An 18,944-nucleotide genomic window follows, 5' to 3' on the forward strand; every position below is an offset into this window, starting at 1 on the left:
CTATGGATTGATTTAGCTTTAAACTGTACAGGGACGCGTTGTAACAGTGACTCTTTCTTCAGTCGGAGCTGCAGCGTAACAAACTCAGGGTAGGTCAAATCACCTCCCGAGCAGGTTAGACCCACGACTCTCGGTTGCGCTGAACCTGCTACCTGAAACGGAAAAACGAGAGTTTCCACTAACTCAGAGCGAACAAACTCTGGGTTACCTTCAAACCAGCTACCTGAAACAGAGCTCTGGTATGCTCTCTGTTGTGACTGAAATGGCCTAATCCCTGCCATGCTAAATGTTCATAACGTCATTTGTGTTTTCTTGCTGACTTCTTGCTCTGCCGGCCGCTGTCGTTGATTGTCGTCTTTTGCCGTAAGAACTTTTGTTTCTCTAGGTTCCAAACACAACAAAAAAAGGTGCACACCTGTGTCTATTCATCTTTGATTACAGTGATTGTATTCATGTACAGCACACTACTGCCTTGTGGCGTGGCAATACCCAAAACAATATAAACCAAATATTCCAACATAAACCCAAAAACACCACAATTGGCTCCTACACTTCAATAGGAAGAGGGTATAGTGCAATTTCCAAGACCTCATTTTGTCAATATCTTTTGCATAGCTAACGGCCTCCACACACATCCTACCTCTACTGCGAGTCTACTGCGCGTCTGCGTCTGACTTTTTGTCACCGACCGTGTAATCAACCTAGAGCGGGCACACATCCAACCTCAGACGCACTGCTGATGCGCGTCGGAGGCACGTCTGCAGCGACGCTCCCCTTTCGCTGTAGTTTCACCATTTCCTGGTGTGTCCCTTTCAAAATAAAACTTCCAACAAGCGAAAATGTGTCAAAAAAAAAAGGAAATGGGGCGCACGGATTACTAGGTAATCGGCACGTAGAAAGATAGGGCTTTTAGAAGCAGCGCTGCAGCAGCAGTTGAGACGTTGTATGTGTGTGTGTCCGAAAAAAGCGTGAGAGAGGCAGCAGTAAGGTAAGGTGACGCGCTCCAGAGGTAGACGCAGGATGTGTGTGGAGGCCGTTAGAGCTAGTGTGCATCAATCTAGTTTGATTACATTCATAAATCAGAAATGTTCCTTGATATGAAAATAATTCCAGCATTTCAAAATGTTCTCAACTATATTCTGGAGTTGAAGTCGTTTTTAATTATTCGATATTGGTTTAAAATTGTGTTTAAATATTTCACAATGTGCGTGTTTCAACTTTATGGACTTGATGGCATTTTTGTTGGGGGTATCAAAGCTCACTAGAGGGTCTGCTTCAGCCATGGATAACGTTTTTTGTTTGTTATTTTTGGTCATTTTCAAACAAGTCCAAGCCAAAGCACAGCAGCCTCTCAGCCGAGCGGATGGCCCTGAGGATGACAGAGAGAGACTGGTTGACTGTGCTGTGACACAGGACTGCAGAGTTACGTTTGGCTTTGCTGGTGCTGACGTTACAATGCAGGACCACCTCCTCTGAGAACCTGAGCACGGAAAACTGTGGAGTCTTCCCCGGAAGGCTGTACAACAGGTTCCTTTGGACAGAGAAAAAACAGAGAAAAGAGAGCATCAATGAGTAACTCAGTTTAAAAACAAGCACATTATGACTGATAACTATGGATAGAACAGTCTCTCAAGCAGTCATTATAGTACAGTATGTGAAGTATGTTTGCCTTTAATCACAGCTTGTGGTAGCCTATATACAAATGTTTCTTCTCATGCCAAGTTGTATGAAGCAAAGTTTTAATCAATAGGATTAGTGGGGTCACAGACGTGATAGGAGTGAATGTACTACAGTAGTCTCATAGTGCGCTCCATTTACGTCGGAAGAAGTAGGAAGTCGGAGGTCAGAACTCGGGAGTGACGTCACCTCCGAGTTGCCCATGTTCCAGTAACACAAGTGGGAAGTATTGAGAAAAGAGATGGACGCCCGCAGGAAAGCTGTTGTAGTTCTTGCTCTTGCAGAGTACCAGGGCCACTGCTAAGCTTTTGGAGGCCCTACGCATAATTGGTGATAAATGGTCAGGGAGCCACCCTCCCCAAACACACAGACATACATACACACACACGCTGTGTTCGGATATACTACATACTGTCTACTCAAAGATCGATTGTGTATGCGAGGTGGCAATCACAGGCCCCCTCGGAAGCTCACGTGCCCTCCTCCAGATCATTTCGCCTGTCGACTTGATCTGGAGTCGACGGCCCGGACTTTGCTTTGACTTCAAAAAGTCAGAGCCCAGAGCACATGGCTCCTGTACGGCTGCTACCCACACTGTCAAAAAGGTTGCAGACCCCTAGAATAGAGCATTTCTTGCTTAGGCAACGATGTATTAGCTTCAGCCCCACATACACTGTGGCACATGCAACTTGGCCGGAATCACAACAACACACCACCTCTTCGTTGTTGTTTTGTCTTTGATGCTGTGTCTTTGCAATGTTTCAATTGACTCAAGGATTTTGTGTGTGTGTGTGTGTGTGTGTGTGTGTGTGTGTGTGTGTGTGTGTGTGTGTGTGTACACGCGTGCTCGCGCTTGTATGCGTTTTCTATGTATACTTCTGTTTATTCACCTGTTGTATGGACGACTTTAAATTGGGTAACACTTTACAATAAGGTACACAAACAAAGAGTAGTTACCCTTTTAAAAAGAGTAGTTTACCTTTTTAAAAAGGTAAGTTTACCTTCTTAAAAGGTAAACTTAAAAAGGGTAGTTTACCTTTTAAAAAGATTAGTTTTAAAAGGTAAACTTACCTTTTTTGAAAGGTAAACTACTCTTTTTTAAGGGGTAACTACTCTTTTTTTGTGTACCTTTTAAAAAGGTAAACTACCCTTTTTAAAAGGGTAACTACTCTTTTTTTGTGTACCTTATTGTAAAGTGTTACCTTAAATTGAAATAATCTGAAGGTATACTTGCAGTTGAGGCTGGAATTCATTAGTGAATGAAAACAGATGGTCGATTTTCTCAGGTTTCTATGGAACCACTGATTCAAACAAGTTGACTCTCTCACTCCTCTGGGTCTCTCAGCTAGCAACCACTTGTGAAGGTTAAGGGATGAACATAACAGCTAGTGAGATAATTGAAGGACAGACATACACACTCGGGCAGACATGTTTTCTTTTACAGGACTATCGCAGTACCCTTGAGGGACCTGCTGGCCCGTACAGAGTGGCACAATTGCTTGACCCCAGAAGTGCTACTTGCTGCGTTTATCAAGAGTTGCTCATCCGATTGACTTCAAACAACACTGAACTCCTTTCAATACGCCAAGGGGTTGATCTACTAAGATCCGAAAAAAGAGTGCTAAACTGCGTGAGCATTCTAAAAAAATGTACTTTTGGTTTGTGGTGCGTTCTGCGTGTGATCAACTGAGATTAAATGTGCAAATGACAACGGGTGTAAAGGAAGTACATCTAAAGGAGGGTTTAGCGTGTGTTACTGGTTTCTGTGTTTGGACGGAGATCAGAGTGACATTAAGCGCAAAGAGAAATGTAATGCCATGGAGAAAAATAACCTTTTCAAAAACCTAATAGAAAAAACTGAACATGATAAACATTTATTAATATGTTTAATACAGTGGTATGTTGCTATATAGCTATGGTGGGCCCCCTTTGCTTACATACCAGTTTACATAGCCTAGGTTGTGTATTAACACTGAATTTCATTTTCAGTGCACACACAGTACATAAAGGTAGCAGATCATGAGGAGACATAATGTATAATTTGTAATTCATATTGACCTCCGCTTAATTTTTTTAAAAATCGCAAATATGTTGTACCATATAAACTATTGTCTTTAGAAAGAATGCCCTTATTTTTGTTCTTCCTGTCACACTGTGTAATAAAGCCTGTACACAGACAAGCTTTTTATGTGGTGGCAGAGTAGTGGTTTGTGGGTCAGAATGGCAGAAAGCTCAGAGTATTTCTCTCCTCGGGGCTGAGGTTGCATTGATTTCTTTTAACCTGGCTGAACAGACAGTCTCTTACAGAGTAAATGGAGTGATTCTTCATGTGTTTAGACACAGGTCGTGAGCTGTGGGGTGTGAAGCAACACCGGCCTCGCTTCAGCACACAATTTACACTCAAAGTCGGACCACAGTGAATATTCTGTGTAGTAGTAGTAGTACGTATTTGTTTACACTGGTAATTAATCCCCTATCTCACTGGGCTGCGACTGTTAGCGACAAAGTGCGAACGGCATTCGCGATGGAGTTTCAAAACTGTCTCTAAGGGTGTATTCACACATGCCGTGTTTAGTTCAGTTGAAACGAACTCAGATGCACTTCCGCCTTCGGTGCGCATCTTTCAGACATGTGTGAATACAGCAATCGCACTCGGGGGCGGACCAAACAAACGCTCCGAGACCCAGTTGAAGAGGTGGTCTCGATGCGCTTCAAAACGTACTCTGCTGCAGTTCGTTTGTGGTGTGAATTTGGCCGGACTCGATCCGACCCAATTGCAGGAAGCACTGTGCCTTTTCTTTTTTAATAAATCGCTGTCAGCTTCACATTATAGGAAAGTGTTGTTGTCGCCATTGTTAGGAAGATTAGTTGTGGTTTGACCGGGAGCCCCGAGCGAATATATTACATTTGATAGACAGGACGCGTAAACATGCTGATGTGTTCAGCGATCAGATGAAGGAGAGGGGAGCATCTCCCGCACAGTGACAACAGGTTCACGCTGCGCTTTGTATGAAGTGCGTGTTTTTACTTTGCATCCCATGTTACGGTACCGTCAATACTACCCCTGTGTCAGTTTGGAGCTGAGCCGCGCCGAACTCACACCCAGCTGACACACGGCTAATTCAGCTGTGTCAGCTTGAGCCTATTCCTCGCGAGCCGCGCGTCCAGCAGCAAAAACACAGTAAATATTATGTTTCACATCGTATAGGCTACAAGCCACACATTGACACAGGCCTACATATTATAACCATATGAAACAACACTAATTTGATGTTTTTTTAAATTTTATTTATAGGCTAGATGTTGGCCTATTTATTTATTTATTTATTATTTTTAACCCCATATCGTATCAGTTATATATTTCGCAGTTTTTACTTCGTTTTACCTGCTTCTCTCCACCCCAGAATGTCTGTCCAATGAATGAATGACCTCAGATCACGTGTGGTTTTGCTTCGTGATGCTGGTTCACTTGCAAAAGGGGCAATATGAAAGTGGACCACACCAAACAAAAAAAATCTAAACTCTATTTGGTCTGGACCAAAGCAAGTGAACTAGCGGACTTTCCCAGTGTGAATACACCCTAAACGTTTGCGGGGGTTCTCAATTTCCTCATGTGAGTCGCAGAGCCTCGCTGTGGTGTCGCTTGAATTTTGAACATGTTAAAACAATTTAGTCACAGAGTTGTCACGCCGAATTTGGTCCAGATTTCGACCGAGGTTCGTGCAACATTCACAAACGTGTCGTAAGTACCAATTAATTGTGATTGTGAGTCATATACAAGCACTAGCATAGTACACTGTTGTCCTACTGTCAGTTAATATGGTAAAAATCCCGCTTCGGCACAGAATGAAGCAACTGGTTCTAGTGTGAGTTCACCCCAAGACTCTGCTGAGCTTAAAGGTGAGGTCAAATCCAGGGTTTATACACAGCGTATGCTCTGTAAACGGGTATGTAAACAAATGGTGTGTAAACAAAGCGGGCCCCACCATAGCTAACAACATGCCCATTAAATCCTGTTATAAAAGAGGCCTTTCTGAAGCAAAGGTTCTAGAAAAGACGTGATTGATGAGCATGGCCCTCAGCAGTCTGACATTCACTCCTAATGGCAACCGTCTCCTGCTCTGCAACGCAACAAATTGGGTTTAAACCACTGATCTTTGGTGTCACTCACGTTCAGAGCAGCAGCATCCATTTATTACTGACGACTGCATGTTGTGTGTGTGTTCTGGTACCTCTGTTTTGGGAACCAATTTAAGGTTTAGTTTCAAAGTGAGGACATTTGTACTTCTACTCACTTTTGCAACAGGTCATTTAATGTTTAGGTATCGCGTTGAGGTATAACCTTTGGAGTGACAATCTTTTAACGCCACCAGTAAGGGCTCTCACTATCAGCCTGATTATTGCACAATGTGATTGAATACTTTTTGCTGCAGCACTGCACAGAGCTCAGAGCACACGCTGTATAATGGTGTGTAAATGGAGTAGAGGTCAATTTGCAAATGTGTGTGTGTGTGTGTGTGTGTGTGTGTGTGAGAGAGAGAGAGAGATAGAGAGAGAGAGAGAGAGAGAGAGAGAGAGAGAGAGAGTGCATGCCTGCCAGAGTGTGTGTGTGTGTCTGTGTGTGTGTGTGTGTGTGTGTGTGCGCCACTCCCCAGTTTTATGTGAGTGCGTTCTCTTCCCGGGTTCACTCACAGATGCAAAATGTCATTCCCATAACATCGTTGTTAAGATCTCTTGAAAAGGACAAAAGAATAGGAAGATGAATGGACAGAGATATGCATCCATCCTCTGTTTGCTCACACCGTGGCCCTTGGATAAGTGCCTTCCCTGCCAGGCACTTCCACATAATGTGGCCAGGCTCAAGGCTCTGTTTACTGACAAACTGCACCATTTATCCCACTTACTCTGGCCACCACGCTGACATGATGAATATATGGTGTGTACAGTAAAATATATATAATGGCCTGTTGAAAGTATTGAGTTTTTCTTACATTATGGGGCAGCTCATTGACTATTATTTATGTCAGTGTGTTTCACTGCCATCTTCAAAAGTGTCTCCATCACCAGCTAGCTACGCTCTACACTTTACTCTTATAGTTGGTTAGTTGAGAACTGTAAAACAAGGTTTGTGAGACACATAAAGTGAATGCCTGAAGAAGAGTAAATACAGTGAAGGAAATATTATTTGATCCCTTACTGATATATACATACACTATACTATAGGGCTGTGAATCTTAGGATCTCCTCCAGTCCACTGTGTGCTTAGAGATGTTGTGGAATGTATAGCATGAAAGCAAATTAAAGGCCATGTATTATCTATCTTCATTCAAGTCTATCTTAATGTGAACTTGTAATGCATGTGATTTTAAGTCAAAATTACCGACGGCAGCAAAATACATATTAAAAAAGAAAAAGGAGATAATAATTGTGATTTTTACATGAATACATGTCTTTCAACACCCCTAATATATACACAGTAAATAATATTAACACATTTTCTAGATTTTCTTATCAGTAAACTCAACCATTGATCAAAAACAATACTGTACAGTGTATACTACATTGTTAGCCTGGCACCGCCCGCCTACATACTTCCGCTCAATTTTCATTTCCCTTCAGTAGTCCCTTCTGTACAAATTAAATGAAGTACGATGGTCTGGTAGCACCAGGCTAAGTGAACAGAAGGAGTGGCTCAGAAGAACAGGGTCATGTGTCACACAGGTTGGTTGTCACAATCGTTATATCTCGGAACCAGAAGGCGCTGTCTGTGAAATTTTGGGATCAGAGGTCACCTACATAGTCTTCCTTGGAGTTAGACTGCTGAATTTGAGGTGAGAGGACTGTTTGTGTTTTTCATGTCAGATTGAAAATATTTAGCTCAACAAAACACTTGTTACCCTAAAAAGTGTGAAGGGTAAGCTATAGTTTAGATTGTTCTTAGCAGGCTAATTAGTTGTCAGATGGTTGTTGGCCTTGATGTTAGCAAGAAATTCAAGTTGGGGTTGGTCGTTACATTTTTTGGGGGGTTGGTTGTCACATCCAAAGGCTACAGACAGAAAATTAACCCAATAACGGAAGAAATTGTCAAGCTGTATCCTCACTGACACCCCAGAGAAGGAAAGAATAGAGCAGGAAAAGGCAGCTAGCATGCAACAGAAAAAAGGGCAACAAAATCAAAACACCCCAGCGCACTCTACCCCAGCTGGAGAAGAAGAAACAATAATTTATGTAGGCCTTTTTGTCAACTTGACAATGCAATTTAACTTTCAAATTTATTGCCTTCTTTTCAAGATTATTCCCATTAAGATAACATTGTGACAAACAACCCCATAATGTGTGACAACCGACCCCTTGATGGGGTTAGTTGTCACAATGTGTAAGGGTGTCTTTGATTATTAATTTGTGAGGGGTACACATTTCAAGCCAACACCTTAAGCTTCAGTTTAATGTAGGAATGATTATTGAAATATGTTTAGGTAATGAGCAATTCTCACTAGAGTAAGAAGTGTGCCTACTAGCCCCGGTCCCCCCTACATTTGTATATTCTGGCGAACCATATCCAAAGTCGTCTTCACAAAACAGTGTAAACATTATTCAGAGGGTATCTCAACAATATCTATTTGAATCTATGACCTGGGGCGCCCTACCAACTGAGCTAAGGGCACCTTTTGTTTGTTTACTATTATGCTCCTATGTACAGCGCTTTCAGAGCGAGAAAAGCGTTATATAAATTAAATATATTATTATTAGTATTATTATTAATACCGAAGTGCAGTCAGATACACAGTGGGGTTTTTCCTGAAAGTGCAATGAGGCTCAGTGTGAAGTATCATACACCTAACTGTATACATACAAATGATATCATAATGAATATGTCTGACTGCACTGCTGTAAACTAAATGTGTCATAATGTGTTGTGTTGCTTAAAATACAACGCAAACCAGCAAGGTAAACATTGGTAACACTCTCTCTCCAATTGTCTTAGGGAATGGTGACTTCCTCTATAAATGAGAGCTATTAAGCCTAATGCTTTTCAAGCATGATGGAGCAGCTAATTTTAGCTTTGATGCTAATGGCAGTCTAGGCCAATTAACACGTCTATTACTGCCATAAACTGTGAATAACAGTGAACGGCAGAGGCCATTTATTCTCTTAGAATCTAGTTGAAAAGTAGACAGCTAAAGAGCTGTGTGTGGGGGGAGGACAGAGTGCACCACACACTGCGAAGATGCTCAAATCATGCAGTACAACACGGTAATACTATTGTGAGATAGAAATATAGTCGCTGGTGGAAAAAGTCTCCCACTATCTGTCAAGGTCAGCCATCCTCCAACTAAATGTGATTTGATTTATTGTGTTTATTCTTTGGCCGGACAGTTTTGACTTAAAAATAACTTTCAACTAATCTGGTGCTCTCACTTTTTTTCTTGTACTTGCACGGCGCAGAGCCAATGAATTACTGCCTGGCCCTGGCCTGAAAAGCTGCTGCTGCTGCTGGGGGGGGGGGGGATTCAAAGAGCGTTGTGTGTAAATGATTCCCTTTTTCCCCTTTTTTGTCAGAAGGAATAAATATGTGTTGAAGCTCAAGGTTTATGTTACATTATTTGCTGTTCTGCTCCATATGTAGAACAAGTTGAAAGAGAAGCGGAGGCACCCAGGGGCAAGATAAAGGGCTGAAGGGCTGATTTAAATCATGGCTGCCACAACACAGGGGCTTGCATTTGATTTAGGCACTGTGAGAAAATGATTAGGGCGGGCAGAATAGGGAGTGGGTTATGCATTCCTTCCTTTTTCGCTGAGTCAATTTGCACATTTAAGTAGGCGGATGCCTTCAGTAGAAGTTGTTGCTAACATGTCGTCACCTAGCATTCTATTCTTAGTATTCTATTTCAAGTCTTCTTGTTCACAAAAAGAAGTTGTCGACTAGATGGAAAAGAGTTTGGTTTGATGTTTTCATGACTTGAAACCCTGACAACAATCGGATTAGCCTTTTGTTCCATTTGCCTGCACCCTAAGCCTTATAAAACATTTAAAAATACCACCTGTGCAAGATTAGCTAAACTGCAATGCACAGGTTATAAGACTAACTAACAGATCAACGTCAAGGTAAGACGTTTTTTTTTAGCTCTTGATTTAGCTAATCCATTTTCTCAACTCACACAGTAACACCTTATCCTTTGGTTTATGAGAACAAAATGATTCAAAATCAACAAATGTGTTGATACTTGTTAGTTTTTTTCACTGAAAAAATTACCTGAGCGACTTTTCTTTCTTTTTTTTTTACCAAAGTATAAGTTCACGAGTAAAGTATCCATAAGGTGTCTGAGTCACACATGGCGACACAATTAGTTTCAAAGGTCTCCCAATGCAGTTTATATGACCACCAGTTCCTTTTGTTTTTTAGAACTAATCCCAATTTGAAGCAATCATCTCATTCCACTGATCAGCAGTTGGTGGCAGTAACGCACTGAAAAGCATTCAATAAAGCCTTAACAAAATGAAGTGATGAAGAAAAAGCCTTTAATAAATGTCATGTAAGGCTGTATTTTAAACGCTGCCAGAAAACAACAAAGACTGGAGCACTTTAAGAAAGCTGAGTGGGTTATGTGAGACAAATAACACAAGCAAGTAAACAGGTGGGCAGAAGCATCCACTGAGCTAATGGTGGAGAGGAGGAGTTCACTGATAAGCATGGCAAAGATGTCAAAAAGTTCAAATAAAAAGTTTTTCAGTTTGCCTGCAGCTTCAACTCAACTCAAAGTTGAAGAATGCTAACTGGAATGGGAAATAAGAGCAATTTCAGCACTGGAATAAAACATACTGAATGGAACTGTTGAAAAAAAACACATTGCTTAAAGGGACTTTAAGATGTCCCTTTGTGTGTGTGTGTGTTCAGTGTGTGTGTGTTTGTGTGTGTGTGTGTGTGTGTGTGTGTGTGTGTGTGTCATCTCCTACCTGTACACTTCCGGCGGTGTGAGTGTGTGTGTATGTGTGTGTGTTTATGTCCCTGTGTGTGTGTGTGTGTGTGTGTGTGTGTGTGTGTGTTTGTATGTATGTGTGTGTGTGTCTCTGTGTGATTGTATGTATGTATGTGTGTGTTTGTGTCCCTGTGTGTGTGTTTGTATGTATGTTTGTGTGTGTGTGTGTCTCTGTGTGTGTGTGTGTGTGTGTGTGTAGCTTGTCACCCCATCTCCTATACCTGTAGACTCCAGGCGGTGTGTGTGTGAGGATGAAGCTCTTCTCCAGGTCCCTCAGTACATCGTTGAGCATGCGCAGGTGTGCGGGGTCGCGCTCTTTAGGGTCGTTGGCCGGCCGCATGCTCTCTGACTGGAAGAACGCTGCGTGGTCTCTCAGAGAGGATGCAGAGGTCAGCAGGGCCTGGGACACCGCACCATTGTCTACAGATACAAGGCAAGGCAAGTTTATTTGTATAAAGCACAATTCAGACTCAGGCCATTCAAAGTGCTTTACAGGGGCAAGATTAAAATACATAATACACATTAAAAAAGTGAATGAATAGAAATAAAACATTTAAAAGCTAATGAATAGAAATAGAATATTATATAGAATATATATAGACAGGGTGAAGACAAATGGTTAAAAACACCATAAACAAATCTATCTTAACTTTAAAGGTGCACTATGCAGTTTCAGAGGAAGGGGAGTGTGTTTATATTTGCAGAGCCATGCCAGTTAGTTTACGAAACATATTTTTCTCTAAATGTAATTATTAGTAGTATTATATGTATTGTAAACCAAACTGTGGGGGCCCTGCAGCTGTAAACAACAACAGTGAAACATTTCCGTTAGCTTTCTAACTACAAACAATGTTCCAGGGATCCAGTTTTCCTGTGAGGAAAGTTTGTTTATTCAGTTGCTGGGCCCGGCCCGGGAGGGGGAGCTAAAGGAGCCCCCTGTTTATTCAGTTTTGAGAAATCTTCACTTCTCTGACACACACAAAGTTACATAGTGCACCCTTTAAAGCTATAGTGCGTAACTTTCTCATATACGTAAATTAATGTTTGGTTACATTCAAGCTATCGGCAGACGAGTTGACACAAAATTGACCAAGCTTTTCAGCTCCAAAGAACTCGCATTGTGACTGCATTGATCTGAACATAGTCATCACATTTCTCAACAAAACTATATGTTGAAAGGTCACACAATTCCACCTCTTCCTGATTTTTTGTTGTTGTTGGTGTTAATAGACAGCCTAGGCTCTGTAAACGGTTATGCAAACTAATTGGCTCGTACCATCCCACTGATCGGCTTATACGTTGGCTTTCATAGGTATTTGGCTTCAGCAGCTATTTAAATATTGCCCGGCTTATTGTCACACTTGCTATAGTAGTGCTAAATAAAACACATGCTACCTGTATTTTCAAAGTGATACATCAACCATTGTTGCTAGCTAGGGTGGCTCTGTCAAAGACACTTTGTTTACCAGTTTACGTATGCTGTGTATGCTGTGTTTTCTTCCCAGAGTACGGACAGGTAACAGATCGCGAGGAGATATTCACTGATTTTGATTAGAAAAAATAATATTTTGACAACAAGTCACTGACCCTCACTGGAATGACTTTAGCCCCATGCTAGACTGGTGCCCTGTCCAGGATATACCCTGCTCCCTCATGCCCAGTGTCAGGTGAGATGTGTACATCAAATTATAATCTGCTACACACCTGTTCAAAAATGCTAAATCAGGAGACGTACGGTAATTTAAAGCTTTTCCTATCATGTCCCTCTTTTAACCATGATACCAGCCATACATTCAAAACACTCAATTAAAAAGACACTATTCCTTTCTTACCATTAATTAACTATCAATTTATTCCATCCGGCCACAGTACATACACGTACGCACGCACACACACACACACACACACACACACACACACACCAGTTAATAACAAATCGTGCTGTCCTCAATTGCCTGTCAACACAAAGCTGGCTTGTTTTACAGTACATTTGGCACCACAAATCAATTACCTCACATTTACAGTTAAGTAATTGGCTCATGCATTCTTGGCTCTATTAAATGGTATCTGGCTGGATTCAATGGACCCATGTTGGAGAGGCGGACATCTGTTGTGTTAACTTGTATAGATGAGGACAAAGGTTCATGTTCAGGTGCTCAGCTCTAATGCTTTCTCATTCACTTAGTTATATTTAGAAATAAAAAAGGATATATTTAAAAACAACAGGAGGATCAACTGTGGAGGTAAATATCTGCCTTGCATGAGTCTGTAAAAAGGATGTTAAATGCAATACTTATGTGATGTGTCCATCAAAAAGGAGAAGGCGACCCTAAAACACTACATTTTAGAGCAACCCAAACAATTTAAATCAGCAAACCTAAATGTCCAAAATAATAATAATTCAAATGTAAAGAATGATACTCTATTATATGAATTTGTTATAGAAAGGCTTATGATATGATATTTTGGTATGACAACCTCCATTTTTTATTCAAACCAAGTATCCTGTATCATAAATACATGTCTGCAATGTATAACAAACCAAAAAGATGTAAAAGAGTTATGATGATAAAGAGATCATTGCCAGAGGTCAGCCTCCATTGAGACACCGCTGCCAACGCCCCAAGATGGCAGCCGCGTCGACACATATGTGTGTATATATCTATGGTTCAACAGTTAAGGCATGCAGGACGCCTGGGGACGTCAAGGGGAGTATAAGCCTGCCTCTACTGACAGTCAGTTACAACATAACTAAACGGTCCTGTGTGCTTGTTGGGACTTGTTTATTAACCACTGTTACTCACATACCACTGCGGATGTGCTTGGCAGTACGTAAATAATACTAAATGTTTGTGTTTACCAGTAGATGCATGCATTATGCACAGTTCCCTTCCTGATATGTATTTGATTCCAAAATAAAAAAGTGCAAATAAAAAAGAGCACAACATAACGTGGTAAATAAACGGTGCCCTTAGATGACCAAAGGAGCTTTGAGTAATATTGTAGAAGGTTATCTTCTGACTGATGGGGGTGGCAGGCTAATGCTCCCCTTGACAACCATTGTTTGAGCCAAGCTAATTATAAATAGCGACCTTAGCGCATGTCTCCTTCAAATATGCACGCACAGTTACAGGACTGTTTTCTGTTGCCTTGTGTTGGACCCTAGAGTGAGGCAACAAGTATATAACAAAATAAGAAATGTTGAACTATTCCTTTAAGGTTATTTTTTTTTTGTTTTTATTTTACTAAAAGGAAACTATAAACTAATTACACGTAATGGGCTGGTCTCAATCAACAGCCCTTGGTGCGTGTGTGTTCCTGTGGATCAGAGTGTGTCATCTTTGGTTTTGGAACAGAGCGTGACTCATGGAGATGGAGAGAGGCAGGCAGACAGAGGGGACAGAAATAGACAAAGAGAACGCTTCTCTCCTACAAATTTAAATGGCTGTGGCTCTCCTCGCAGCCAGATGGGACTCATGAAATATTGTTTGATTGTTGTAATCCATCACATCTTGTGACACAGGGGGGACCGTGGGTGAATGTATTTGCATTTGGGCGCACAGTTGGGGACTTGGCCTCCTAGCATAACAGTGTCAGAGAAGAAAAGAAAGATGCTTTTATTCTATGGGATATTTCAAATGTTTTACTCTAGTACACCAACATCTATATAGATCTTGAGGAACCTTTTTCGTTAAATGTCATGACTCATTTTGCCTTATAAATATACATTCTTAAAGTAGTCCTGGCACTTTTTACGTGTTGTATTATGTGAGTAAGAAAACACGAGAAGCCAAAACATGATAGCCCATATTTTCTCTGGGCACATTTAAGTTTCCATAAAATAATGACTTGGCATTCTGTTCACTTTAAAATTAATAAATAAATAAATAAATAGGAAAAAAAATGATATTGTATTACAGTGTATCTATGTAACCATGTATGTATGGTAGGTGTTTTGTTGTTTAGCATGTCTTTACTTAAGCTGTAATGTCGTTATATTGGTAAATTATTTTGCTATTATATTTGCAGCAGAAACATTGAAATATAACTGTATCCCTCCTCCTGTGTTCTTTGGATGAATCACAGAACTAAATATATTCTGGTCCTGTCTGAACAGTGCTTGAGGTGGCTGCATATTTTTCTATCCTAAGTAACACTTCATATGTGAGAAATGGGGATTGGTGATTTTGTGCACATGAATCACGCCCCAGGATTTCACTTTGTAGCTCTCTTTTCACTGTCTCTGATTGTGAGGTATTATGTCTATGACTGAGAAAACCGATGCGTCATATGGTTTGACGTACTGAATGTACTGCCTGGGCATGGAATTATTCTTAGGCTGTGATTATGCTTTACAGTATCCCAAAAAACACTAGTTCTTGCCATGAATGGCAATGTACAGTAGACGTAAACACATTAGGTACACACCTCTCTGTCAGTGGCTGAGTGGAACTACAAATCATGTTTCTTATAAAGTGATGTCACTGCTGATGTCACCACTGTTAAAGGGATAGTTGATTGATTTAGATTTTTGAAGTGTGGTTGTATGAGGAACATATGCATAGTAAGTGTGTTACCTTATGGAGATGCAGTCGTTTTAGGAAGCATACGGGGAGATGTCGCTGTAGCATCAGTGGCGAACTAAGCCATTTGGGGGCTCTAGGCGAACAGTCATTTGGGGGCCCGTGCATCTACTGGTCTAATGTACCTTACATGGGATGAAGAATAGTCACTATCTTTTTTTCATTTTGGATCGGACTACTGAGAGGCTTCCTGTGGGGCCCAAACCTGCGGGGCCCTAATGGCTGGTGGTCCAGTACTGCAGCCAGCCCCTACTCCAGGTCTGCTGGCTCTCGGGTCACCACGGCAACCAGCTGATATCACTCTCCAACTCCAACCCAAAGAAAACAGCTTAGACGCCACATTATCTATTTGGCAAGCATGAATGGCACTCTAGACAAAATGAGAATGAAACATATATATGACACTATGCTATTCCAGTTCCTTACAAAATTACATTGTGCAAGCAATCCAAGTGTTATTCTGACATGTTATAAACATGCAATGTTATTAAGTGGTGTGCATATTCATCTGTATAAAATACTGCTCAGTACGAATCAGGCACAACTTCCTCTGTTAACCATGCTCTAAATGCATATCATTGTCAAGCACTTGTGTTCACTGTGCCCATGTTCTAAATTTAGCAGAGCAAATGCATTCTGAAATGCAAATCCCTATGCATGTTCTATGCATGAATGCATATTGCAAATGCTTTAATTGCAAAGCAACCAGCCCAATACACTCCTTTGAAAATTATAAATACTATATCACACTTCACAAAGCACTTTTAAAGGATAGCTTCTACTTTTAAAGCCTAGCATATGGAAGTCATTGGTCGCTGTAATCATTCTCTGCACTGACCATGAAGTCATTCCCCTCTGTTCAAATACTCTGTTCAAATTGAAGAGAAATCCAGTTAGTTCCATGCAAAAAAAAAATGCTAATTCTAAATGTCCCACTGAAGCTTACAGGATGAGTCTTCAGCAGTCAAGTGCCTCTTGGCAGCTTAGGTTTATTGCTGGTGAGGAGTGAGTAAAAAGTGAGGAATGTCATAAAATAAGGAGGCGCTGATGGATTGTTGTGACTGGGCTGTAAGACCAGCAACACCAAGGCTCAGCCAATATCTCTGGAAGAATTGCTCTAGTGATGCAAGATTGAAGTAAACCTGCCTTTCCATGAATTATTTTCTTATGCAGGCTGATTTATTCAACATTAAAACAATGATTATGGTATAAAGGTAGGTATCACTTGGAACAAATATAAGAAATTGGGAAGAATATTCATCTTTACAGAGTTTGTTCTTCCAATAAGAGATGACGGTAAGGTGGACCATCGTTTGATATCTATTTAGCATTGTTCAAATAGAGGAGCGATATTAGCTTTAAATAAACTGTAATAGGATTTAGTCATCTTTACCCCCAAGTATTTGAAGGAGTCAGTTGAGAGTTTAAATGGTATATTGGGACATTCTGCAGCAATCTTACTAATGGGGTACTCACTTTTACTGAAAATTAAGTGTGAAGCCTGATAGTTTCCCAAATACTTCCAGAACTCTAAGGACTTCAGGTACACTTATGAAGGGGTTGGTGACATATACGTAATAATGAATTATCCGCATAAAGCGAGATAGTACGGGTGAGGCCACCACATACAATACTTTGTATGCTGTTGTTGCATCTAAGAGCTATGGAAAATGGCTCTATAGCTAAAACGAAAAGTAATGGACTTAGTGGATCTCCTTGTTGGTCCCTCTGTGAAGAGGAAAATAATCAGTCCATATTTTTGTTTAAACGTAATATAATAGATGCCTGGCGGAGTGTGGGTGAAAGAGTGTTATTTTCTGGGGCTCCTGAGTAAACAGAAAGAAGAAGAGGGGCTAGCTTATCTTTGAATTGTTTATAAAAATCTATAGGGAACCCATCTGGACCTGGGGAATTTCCACTCTGCAGGGACAATATTGCAGTAAAAATGTATTCTACAGTAGTGTGCGATTCTGTTCCAATTTCACTTTAGTCAATTGTAGGAATTTAATTTAGAGAAAATGATGTGTGTGTTATGATCTGTTGTTAAATCTGACGAATAAAGTTAAGAGTAACGCTTTGAATTGGTCGTTAATAGTTCGATGATCTTCTGTTGAGGCGCCGTCAGAAGATCTAATCTGTGGGATAATATGAGATGCAGCTTTTTAACGCAGTTGATTTGCTTCCAATTTGCAACATTTGGTTATGTGGCTTTGTCAGCAAGATATCCCTACAATTAAAATGTAAAAAGAACAATAAAAACAATAGGTTTAAGCAACATATTGTACAGCTCTAAGAAATGATTAATTCATGTGCACACATACACATTTGCTTGGTTCTATTCTAGTCATTCCCAGCACTGACAAACAGCTGGCTCTACCTTTTCTTTTGGTACTATACTGTAGTTGAAGACCAAAGGCGGGCCAGCGACAGAGCGCTTTCACCACGGTAAATTAATGGAGATTAATGTCAGATCAGCCATAGACCAAAGGCAGTTTCATATGAAAGGAGAAAAAGAATGGAGAATAGTGATTAAAAAGTTGAACAAAAGGTTTTTTGAGGGTTTCAATTAGCTGCGGTTGTTTGATCTGAGTCCCCCTCCATGACTGCCAGTCATGAATACTGCAGTGCTCCACTCTGGCTGTGAAGAATCCATTAAATATCACTGGTCCTCTGCCGCAGGGGACCGCTATAACACCCAGAGACTAGACATATACACACACACACATACATACACACACACCACATGCACGCGCGCGCGCACACACACACACACACACACACACACACACTCACAGCATTACTATTCATAAGCCCATACACAGCCATTCCACATCCTTAGATATACTCATGCTAATCTTGAATAGACCCTGAAAAACACATGCATCACCACAAACTCATGTGTAACAAGAGTACACACACACAAACACACACACACAATTACGGTAACAGCAAACGGAGCACTTTAAAAGGATGGATAGGCATGAAACTGAATATCAGTACAACAGGAGGACAGAATGTTGGATTCATTTGACAAAGAATCAACGTTTTTCTTCTCAATTACTAAAAAGAAACATTGTGAAAATGGTAAAGTTCTGAATGTGCCCCTCTTTTCCCTAGCAAAGCTGGCAGAAGCTTACAACACATGTATTATAGTTTGCCAGACCAACTGACTGACACATAGTACAGTACAGTACTGATACATATACCTAGGTGAGCTGACCATTACAATTTACCGATGAAGACGTTTTTTTTTTTTTACTTCAGTAGCTGATTTCTCAAGGTGGATTGCAGAACCAGCTGTGAAAACAGCATTAACAAGGGGACGGTCTGAATCGGGTGATATGTCCCGATAAGTTTTGTCACTATGATGCAACATGTACAATACATACAAATTTAAAAATTAAATTTGATCCACTGTTCATATAAAAAAAATATTCTTCATTTTGCAGCTTGAAACCCCTTCCATTGTAATTATCCAGTAGCCCATATAGTAGTCTCGAGCAGCATTGAAGGTATTTTTTGATAATAGACTTTTATATTACATTTTTTGGGCTATAACAAAATAAAAACACTGCTGGAGTCAGTGGCTCATCCCACTTCTTCTTCACACTCTTATGTTGGTTGAAATGATAATGGCCTCAGATTTTACTATCTGCATGCCAGCTTTCTACCCTGCAACCGCTGCCATTAACCAGCCCACACACAC

The 18,944-nt window shown here is 40.7% G+C and overlaps 1 protein-coding gene across 1 annotated transcript in view; it reads right to left on the reverse strand.

Moving 5' to 3' along the window:
- Window positions 1-1,302: 1,302 nt before the first annotated feature.
- Window positions 1,303-18,944, reverse strand: part of naaladl2 (N-acetylated alpha-linked acidic dipeptidase like 2) — a gene marked incomplete at both ends in the record, with an annotated part of 343,065 nt that continues 325,423 nt past the window's right edge. Inside the window, 2 exons of the mRNA XM_080032883.1 lie at window positions 1,303-1,531; window positions 10,877-11,075. Coding sequence (XP_079889009.1) covers window positions 1,303-1,531; window positions 10,877-11,075 — 428 coding nt within the window. The remainder of the gene's footprint in view (window positions 1,532-10,876; window positions 11,076-18,944) is intronic.

Source organism: Ammodytes marinus (genome assembly GCF_949987685.1).
Source record: "Ammodytes marinus genome assembly, chromosome: 8".
Lineage (NCBI taxonomy): Eukaryota > Metazoa > Chordata > Actinopteri > Uranoscopiformes > Ammodytidae > Ammodytes > Ammodytes marinus.